Below are 9,801 nucleotides of genomic sequence, written 5' to 3' on the forward strand. Positions count from 1 at the left end.
GAACTGGCTTGATGGCTGCACTCAGGGTTGTGGTCAATGGTCGATATCTGACTGGAGACCAGTGACGAGCAGCGTTCTTCAGGGGTCGGTACTGGGACCGGTGCTGTTTAACTTCTTTGTCAGCGATATGGACCATGGGATCAAGTGCACCCTCAGCACGTTTGCCAATGACACCAAGCTGTGTGGTGCAGTCGACACGCCGGAGGGAAGGGATGCTATCCAGAGGGACCTGGACAGGCTGGAGAATTTATTTGATGATGATTCGATATTTGGGGCTAAGCCAAAAAGTTCTGGTGTTAGCAGGTTCTTCTTTGCTTGACTGACCCTAGTACCCTTAAGGATGATAAAGGCATAGCAGGATGCAACACTAATTTTTAACAAACACGCATTGAAATTCAGTTATTTGCAGTATCATTAAGGAGGGGGCTGTGTAGCAAACACAGGCCTAGAATATTTCCCAGGCCACGTAATAAAGAGAGCTAATGAGAAATAAGACAGGAGAGTATCTTCTCTAATGAACACTTGTACTTTGTTTAGGTATTGCTCACAGGGACCTGAAGCCTGAAAACATCCTGTGTGAATCTCCAGAAAAGGTGCTGCTCTGGTCTCTTAACCTTCTGAATTGTGTTTCTTAACTTGGTTTCCAAAGGCAGCCCTCACATTCTTTTTCTCTTCTTGAAGACTTTTGAACCCATTAGTGATCTTCAACTAACTTTTAATAGAACTGAAGCCAAAAAGAGACTAAATTCTTCTGTGAGCTGTACAGATGTGAGCATCTGGCTAGGAGATAAAGCCACCTGTTCTTAGACAGGGCATGGCAGTGACAGCCTAGCAGCTCAGCTGTTCTGAGGCTGTACCCAGATGGACAAGTAGCATTTACAGGCCAGCTGGTCATGTTACGTATAGCTCCCAAACTCCCCCAGTGTGTGCTGGCCCTTGCCTAGCCAAATAAAAATATTAACAGGGCCAGATGCTGGCGATGGGGAGCAACTGGGGCAGAGGGGGCAACTGCAAGGAGTGGAATATACCTGTAGGAGGCTGGGTTTCACTGGTCCTCATGGTAGAACAACTTGGGTTTTGTCCTGGTGTTTTCAGTGTGGCGCTGTACTCGTACATGTTGCATTACTCCCAGTCTTACTGGACCTCTTACTGTTTTGTCCTTGGTTTTAGGTATCACCAGTAAAAATCTGTGACTTCGATCTTGGTAGTGGGGTGAAGCTGAACAGTGCGTGTACACCAATAACTACTCCCGAATTAACAACGCCGGTAAGAGACCTACTGTGGCTTCAGGCTCTTTCTCTTCTACCATAAATCAATTTTTCTTATCTCCAGAGGAGAGCTTCCAAAGGGCTCGCTGCAACTACACGCAGTGGTGGGTAGTTCGTTTAAAGTGGGTATATGGGTGGTAAATACACTCCTGGTTTACCTGTCAGAGAACAAATATACAAATGCACAGGAGCTCGTTGTGTAAATCCTACCGTTGGCAAGTTAACATGTGGATCCTGTTTCTCTTACCCAGTCAAATGAGGAAGCTTTTCATGGAGTTTTTTTGTGTGCTTGTGACTTGGAACCTTAGTTGTGTGTTTGCTTCCCCATGTTTGGGTTGTGGAGCTAGGATCCATGAGCTAAGAGCAATACAAGCTCTCCAATCAGTGTGTGCCTTGATAATACACATTAGTTAGAAAAACTGCAGTTCTATGCTCTTGGCATTACCATCAAAGAAATATCTGACTGTTTTGCAGGAGTCTGTTCTAGAAATTGCCTCCCATGATATACTTGTTTACTTTCTGAAAAGCCTGATAACTAATGGGGAAGACTTAAAAAAAAAAAAAAGGGAATATGTACATTAATATTTTGACCCTGTAGAAAAGATCAGTTTCACTTGGAACCACTTATGATTCTGCTAAAGAACAGTAGGAACTCTTTTTGCTTTCTATTGGGTTTCTCTCGTCCTTGCACCCAAAATATGTCAATTTTCCTGTGCAGTGTGCTCACAAAATGTTTCAGTGCTCTTGGCAATTCCATTTAACCTTTGAGGGATGCAGCAGTTGTGATTTGACTTAACAAAATGAGACCTGCAGTGAAACCCAGCAGTAAACTTCAGTACTCTCTGATGCCTGATTCTGCTTTTAGACCAAGCTACCTACTCTGAAGAGAGGAGAATGATAAACCTGAGTCTTGTTTTGATTTGATCTTCCCTTTGAAAACTTGCTTGAATTCGGTTTCCTAGTGTGGGTCTGCAGAATACATGGCACCCGAGGTGGTTGAAGTCTTCACGGAGGAGGCCACGTTCTACGATAAGCGGTGTGATCTCTGGAGCCTGGGAGTGATTCTGTACATCATGCTCAGTGGTTACCCTCCTTTTGTGGGCAACTGTGGCACAGACTGCGGCTGGGACAGAGGAGAGGTCTGCAGAGTTTGCCAGGTGAATGCGGGTGTCCTGGGCTGCTGTGGGGATGTAGTTTGCACCGGGATCTGAAAGTGGGAGACTTGCCGTAGAACCAGCAGTGAAGGGTAGTGTCTAACTCAGCTGTGTCTGTAACCCAGTCTGTAAGGTCCCAGCTGTCAGGGAGGGTAAGCTGTCAGAGAAGTGAGGGTGGGAGTGTACCAGCTGAGTTATGATAGCCCTTTCTAAATTAAGGTTTGGCAACTGCCTCTTTCTCCTCCTGATGTGAGATCTCAGAGCTGCTGCTCGTCCTCCCCCCGACCCCACATCCTCTTGTTCTCTGTAATGGTCGTTGCCACAATTCCTCAGATAAAAGTTGAGCCCTAGGAGAGTCTCTGTGCAGGGTCTGAATTTTTTCTTTCTAAAAACAGAGTACACAGGCCTCTGTTTCAGGGAGGGTGGTGGGGGAAGGTGTTTTCAACAGGCAATGTGTCGTGTCCATCTTGGGATGCGCTGAATTACTCTGTGGAGCTGCTTGTCACTCTCCATTGACTCCATAAGGAGAATGGATGGTTTCACTTTTCACCCACATTAGGTATATAAAGTTGAGTGAGAAGAATCCCACCTGAGAAGTCTTCTGTTTGCACTCTAGTTGCTATTTAAATTAAATAGATTTTCCTTTACTAGAACAAGCTTTTTGAGAGCATTCAGGAAGGCAAGTATGAATTTCCTGACAAGGACTGGTCGCACATATCCTCTGAGGCCAAAGATCTCATCTCAAAGTTGCTGGTTCGTGACGCCAAAGAACGACTTAGTGCTGCTCAAGTTTTGCAACATTCATGGGTTCAAGGAGTATGTATCCGCCTTATATATATAATTGTTAAGGGTTATTCTGCTTCCAAGGTGACAAACAAGCTGTTCCCTGTCTCTGAACTCTTAATGGAGTCATTGAGTGTTTTAGTGCTCTTATCTTGATTAATTGATACACAGTGGCTTTATGTGTTCTGGAGCTCTGTGTGGTAAATATTTGGATCAATCTGTTAAGCTTTAAGTGTTTGGGCTTTTTCTTTAATTATTGCTTTATGCATTTTAAATGGCTTTGTTGTGAATACCAAACACTGAAGTACACGAATTATGTTACTCTTTAATGCAGCAATGCAGAATGCTGGTAGATAGGTTTTTTAAAACCAGCAGTGTTTGCTTTTGCATTAGTGTTCCCAGTTCAAGAAAGAAAGGATAGACCCTCTGGAGAGCTTCCAAAGCTTTAGTCTTATACCTGCAAACTGAGGTATCTTCGTGTTAGGGGAGATGGATCATGAAATGTGATCTGTAAACTCGCAGTGAATTAGTTCACATGCAATATCCATCAGTTATAAAGATTTGGGGGAGTTGCCTGTTGTTTATCACTCTCTCTTGGGAAAGCTTGGTTCCCAGCTCCTAATGCATAACTAACTTTTTTTAACTGCTTCTTCTAGCAGGCTCCTGAACGGGGATTACCTACTCCTCAAGTTCTTCAAAGGTAATAATTTGGTGTTTAAAATGTCTGTAAACTTGGCCAAGAATCATTTCTGAAAGAATGGGGAGAGATAGGAGGTGACAAGTTGGGGTGAGATCCCTGGTTGAGAGTGGAACTTGATAAACATGCAGCACTAATTTTGTTAAGAACATCAGAAATGCTGAAGCTCTGATTTTTCTTTATGATCTAATCTTGCTTGTTTGTGGGAAAGGCATTGGAGAGGGTTCCTGCAGTGCAATGCTAATCTTAGATGGGAAATAATGATGGTTTTGGCAGTTGGCTACCCAGGAGAGGGGAAAAAAGGCATAAAGGCGTGTGTTATCCAAAGAGATTATGTTCTGATGGGTGAATAATCATCATACACACGGAGTCGGATCTGACTTCTATTGTTGGTGGTAATCACAGTATCAATTTACCTGTGAGCAGGACAAGCCTCATCTGGAGTGATTTGATGGCAGGTTCTGTATACCAGAGAACCTGAGTCACACATCTCCATTTCTATTTCCATGGCTGCCACTGGCAATTCCAGGTGTTTCTTCCACTCAGAAACACATTTCCTTAAGTCGGACATCCAGTTACAGTGGGATTGCAGTTCTCTGAAGGAAAAAAAAACAACAGACTTGCCCCGTATGCCCATCCTTTTGTAACATGCAGAAATTAAACATGGCATCTCGGGTGGCTTCCCAGGTTTACGTGGGGAGTCCTTGGCAGATTGAGGACTAGAGCTGTGGCAGTTTCCAAAATCCCTGAGACGTTTTTGTTATGTATTGTTGGTCCTCACAGTGAGGAGAGATGCAAATATTAACTGATCAGATATTTGCCTGCTGTGTCGATGTTTTGACAGGAGAAGTAAAACTGCCTGGAAATCGGTATTCTGCTGTGAGGGTGACCAGGTGAGGTGATGCATGTGTAGTAATGACTTTCTCCTTTTCCCTTGAAAGGAACAGTAGCACCAAAGACCTGACGCTTTTTGCTGCTGAGGCTATAGCCCTCAACCGCCAGCTGTCTCAGCACGAGAACGAGCTCAGCGTGGAGCAGGAGAACGTTGCCCATGCTGTGTGCTCCATGAAGCTTTCTCCTCCATCCAAGTCCCGCCTTGCCAAGCGCAGAGCAATGACACATGCCACCAAAACTGGCGACTTTCAGCCAGTTCCCCATAAAGCCTTTTAAACTTCTTTCCTGCTGCGGATTGGCAAGATCAGCCTGTGTTCTTATTTGGATTGTCAGTGCCGATAAAAGCTTCTCTGTCTCTGACTCTGATTAGAAGCTTGCTCTTGTGATGTGACTTGTAACTTTAAGGGGACAGCTTTTTATGGGAATGGTATTTTTGCCTGTCAGATTTGGTGCATTAAGATAATTTAACTGATCTTTTTAAACTAGAGAAGATGGGTTTGCTGCTATATTATCCGAGGTGATAAATCACTAAGCTTTCCTCATGCTTTTCTTAGAAGAGCATGTTTTAAAATGCACACTTGAAAACATCAGGAAAAAAAAAATCCCCACTTTCTTGCTTTACCTGGAAAAGCACCATCTGCCTACCTGTGGTTGCTCTCCATCGTGGCACATCTTGCAAGGTGCTGCTGCGAGTGTCGGCAGCAGCGACTGTTTTCAACCAGCAGTGCCCTTCCCTCTACGCTCAGGAAACGAAGATGATGACTGGGTGAATCTCTGTCTCCATGACCTTCCTTGGGCTTAAATTGTACGAGGATGATCCTGTAAAGGGACAAGGGTTGCTCAGGCTTGTAGAGATGAAGAGCAGGTTGCTTTTTTAATCCTGTTGATAGTCTGTGTATCAGCATGTGGGATGAAAGCTGGGGGTTGTTATTTCTTTATCTGACATCTTCTTGTTCTTAACTAAAATGTACTCCGTATCTTTTTTTTGTCCAGTGTGTCATCTTCTCTGGCAGTTACATTAAGTCTGATAACCACAGTATAACAGACTGTTTATATAACAGTTTATATTTAGTATCTAATTTTTTCTATATTAATGCTATCCTCAGTTATACCTTCCTTCCTGTAAACTCATATGTCTCCAAGTCCTTTTGTGTGTGCATTACCTGGAGTTCTTAGGTGAACAGACAGGTGTTGACCAGCACAACAGGCTTCAGTGAATTTTACTGTGTGAATATTTTAGGATTATCAAATGCAGAGGTACATCTGTGCAGAAATGGTGCTGCAGCTGTTGTGTTCTGCCTCCTTCAATGATCTTGGGCTGAATGTCTAGATTTTTGCTTCCAATTTTAGTACTCTGGTGCGCCAGGGGTGAGGAGTAATTTGGAAGGGTACTGGCTGAAAAGCTGAAGAGTTTGAGTGACCAAGGTGAGGTGTCCCTGGAGAAGGACACGGATGTCGAGCACTTTCTGAAATACAAGCTGTGAAACTTGGGCTGCTAAGATGCCTGATGTGATGCACCTTAAAGTTGTTGGCCATTTCTGAAACCCTTTGCCAGGGCATTGTGTGCAGGGCGGAGGGGGGAACGAGGAGGCCCCCGGGTGCCAGCACAAAACTCCCCCAAGCAGGATGAGAAGGAATGAAGTAGCAGATCCAGCAGGCACTAGGAAATGGAAAGGTCAAAGCCTTTGCGTGGCCTATACAGAGTGGTTTTACATTATATTTTAGCAGCGTGCGTACAGCTATTTTTATACAACATGCTGTGTTTTGTGACTAATATTAAAGTTGTTATTTAAAAGATTTTATACGTTGTGCCAGTGGACAGATTATGAAATGTGCTTTACTTTTATTAAAATGCTCTAAGTTATGGATTTAACACATTTGAGGATTCTGTGTGGTTTGTTCTTGATTTTTGGTGACATTGAGAAACAGATGATTGCTAAGTTCTCTGTGTGACATTGGGTTTAAGGCAATTTAAGTCCCTGAAGACTAAGCACACCTCCCTCTTCTATGGCTGTGTTGCTTTATCAATCTCTGGAGTCTCCTTTAATCTCTACCTTTGTAAGGTGAAGTGAGGCTATGACTGCACAGGTAGGGCTGGGAGGGATCCTGTGTTCCTTCTGACCTTTGTAAGAGGTCAGACAACTGAGGGCCAGTGAGCTCAGGAACTTGTCTGCACTTGTCATGTTTTTCCCTTTTGATTTCTTTATGAAGCAAAAATCCTGAAGTTTGGCCAGGGGTGGTGGTATGATGCAAACTACTCCTCTCGGATGGAGCCCCGGAGCCTTTCAGACTCCAGAAGTCCAAGCAGCAGCGTTTGTGTGGAAGCGTGAAAAGGGGACATCAACAGTGCTGCTCTTTTTTCTCAGAATGAGAAGTCAGACCCAGCTGATGGTCCAACAGTCTCTGCACCACAGGTACCTCCTTCCCTTTGACCTTTTGATGAGGTCTCGGCTGTCTTTAGGTGTTACGTCCCCGGAAGGCATAATTCGGTAGGCCTTCGTGATACTATTTTCATGTCAGTGGGGAAGAAGCTCTTGTTCTAGGTGGAGGTCAACAAATCCAGAGTCTCGGAGATCTGTCCTTCTGAAGTCGTGTTGTGTTTGCTCTCATCACCTGAATGTCTTGTGCTGGGGCAGCCTATAGGACATGGCCCCACTTCATTGCTGAATCCCACAGTCTCCCCTTTGGAATGGGCTGAATCCCTGCTGTGCTTTTTCAGGTGCTGGTGATAAAATAGAGCAGGCAGCTGCCGCTGGCTCCCTGGCCTCTGAAAAATGAAAGGGGCTGCAGAAAACTGCTGGGTTTTGGTGGGGAAAGGGGGTGGATAAAGAAAAAAGTGACTTTCAAGAATTCAAACAAAATGCTCTGACCAGCAAGGAGAGCAGCTAAGCTGATCTCTAATGTTGACTGAAGTGGCTCCCAGGAAAATTCTCCTACCCTTCCCCATGCTTTTCCTCGGAGGTGGGTGAGCAAACCAAGGGAGATGTATCAGCATAGAATCACGGAGTGGTTTGGGTTGGAAGGGACCTTAAATATCATCTAGTTCCACCCCCCCTGCTGTGGGCAGGGACCCCTTCCACTAGACCAGGTTGCTCCAAGCCTCATCCAGCCTGGCCTTGAACACTTCCAGGGATGGGGCATCCACAGCTTCTCTGGGTAACCTGTGCCAGTGCCTCACCACCCTCTCTGGGAAGAATTTCTTCCTGATATCCAATCTAAACCTCCCCACTTTCAATTTAAACCCGTTACCCCTTGTCCTGTCACTACAGGCCCTTGAAAAAAGTCCCCCCCAGCTTCCTTGTAGGCCCCCTGCATGATTAAGGGGGGATAATTTCAAACAAATGGCACCCCAACAGCACTAGTCTCGGCGTACTCCCGCTCTGTCCCCTCGGCAACTGGTGGCACAGGATGCTCTGTAGGGCTGCGCTGACCTGTATGTGCAACATTGCGTAAGGCACGTGCAGCCTTGTGCCCATCCGCTGCAGTTTCTGCGTTGTTGGTTGCATGAAAGGAAGCTCCTGTTTGTCACTGTGTGGTGTTTTCTCCTGCTCTCTCTTCCTTACCCATGTGCTCATCAAGTCCTTCATCAGGGATGGAAAGATGCCGTTAGTTTTTGAGGGCTGTGGGTGGGCTGGCTTTCCAGGCAGAGAGTGGCTTGGTTAATTTTCACAACTAATAATTTTCTTCGGGCCACTCCTGTGCCAGCAACAGGCTTCAAATTTGGCTTCCATGGAAACATACTGCCATGGTAACTGAAAGGCCTAACAATCCTAGAGAAATATTTGCTGGTACCCTCCCTTCCCTCTTTCATTCCGTTTCCCATGCGGCATGTGTTTGGTTACCCCTGCCAGATTCGATCAGTGTATTTAAAAACCTCCAAGCACAGAAACACATTTCTCTGGGAAGAAAAATAAGCCAGTTGTAATAGCGATGATGGCGTTTCACTGGGGCCTTCTGAAATGTTTTGCTAAGCAGGGTGAGGGCAAGGACTCTGCGTGGCAGAGGGTGCAGAGGAGCTTGGGTCTGATGCTTTGTCTTTGCTTTCTCTTTGACCCAGAGCCGAGCTCGTGACCTAACCTGGTGCTACATCAGATCAAAATCTTACAGCCAGTTATCAGACAGCATGGTGTGTGTGAAGGGGGTGGTGGATCTCTTCTCCCCCGCTGTTCCCTGACCCTAAATCATCGCTCTCTGGACATCACACTTTTTCAGGTTAGCTGTTTGAGAATCGTAATGCCTGCACCCAGCTCCAGGCTGCTCATGAAGAAAGCAGTTGCCTCACTTATTTCCTGCTCCTTTTTTTTTATTCCCTGATTTCACCCTGTTCTTCATCCAGGTGTTCCCCTTCCAGCAGCTTTGGGTCTGCTTGCTTAGCTGTGGGGTGATCCCGTGGGCTGCTGTGGCCTCTGTGGACTGTGGGGAAACAAAACAGGAAAAATTGTGTAGGAGGAGCGCTGAAACAGGCTGGTGTATTGGGAACATGGAGTCAAGTCCTGTCCTCTTCAGTTGGAGACCTGGGTCATAGGAACAATCCCAATATAAACTGTTCCAGCTTTGAAAGAATTACTGGGGGCAATTTATCTGTGTCTCTGTGGCTTAATTGCAGCTGGCTTGACCAGTACGCTGGGCTGGTTCGTGGTTGCTGTGCTTGCTGCTTTGTATTAGAAATTAGAATTGCTCTTGGATGTCCTACCTGCTAGCTTTGGGGGTGCAAGAACTGCAACATCCTTTTGTCAGGAGCAGAGAGAATTGTTTGCTGGAGACCTGTGCAGATGGTCCTACTCGTCACCAAGCTTTGCCCCAGGAGCTTTTGTTGGTGACACCGACAATCCGGTTGCTTTGGTGACGGTGCATGAAACAGGTTGGCTTTTCTCCCCTGGCAGAGGGAAGCTGAAGAGAGAGGTTGCGTTGGGCTGAGACGAGTGATGCTGGAGGGGGCTGGGCAGAAACAGCGGCACTCAGCACTGTTGGGGTGATCCAGGAGTGCCCCTGCTGTGAGCAGAAA

At 45.8% G+C, this 9,801-nt stretch overlaps 1 protein-coding gene across 1 annotated transcript; it reads left to right on the plus strand.

Annotated features, from left to right (window-relative positions):
- Positions 1-537: 537 nt before the first annotated feature.
- On the plus strand, positions 538-5,072 carry LOC104503026 (MAP kinase-interacting serine/threonine-protein kinase 1-like; the record flags this gene model as incomplete). Its single annotated transcript, XM_010157339.1, has 6 exons — positions 538-593; positions 1,171-1,266; positions 2,231-2,425; positions 3,074-3,238; positions 3,862-3,905; positions 4,844-5,072. Coding segments are annotated over 6 exons (785 nt in total), but the record flags the coding sequence as incomplete, so codon positions are not given.
- Positions 5,073-9,801: the final 4,729 nt, after the last annotated feature.

This window comes from Eurypyga helias, unplaced genomic scaffold, assembly GCF_000690775.1.
Source record: "Eurypyga helias isolate BGI_N326 unplaced genomic scaffold, ASM69077v1 scaffold44338, whole genome shotgun sequence".
Taxonomy (NCBI): Eukaryota; Metazoa; Chordata; class Aves; order Eurypygiformes; family Eurypygidae; genus Eurypyga; species Eurypyga helias.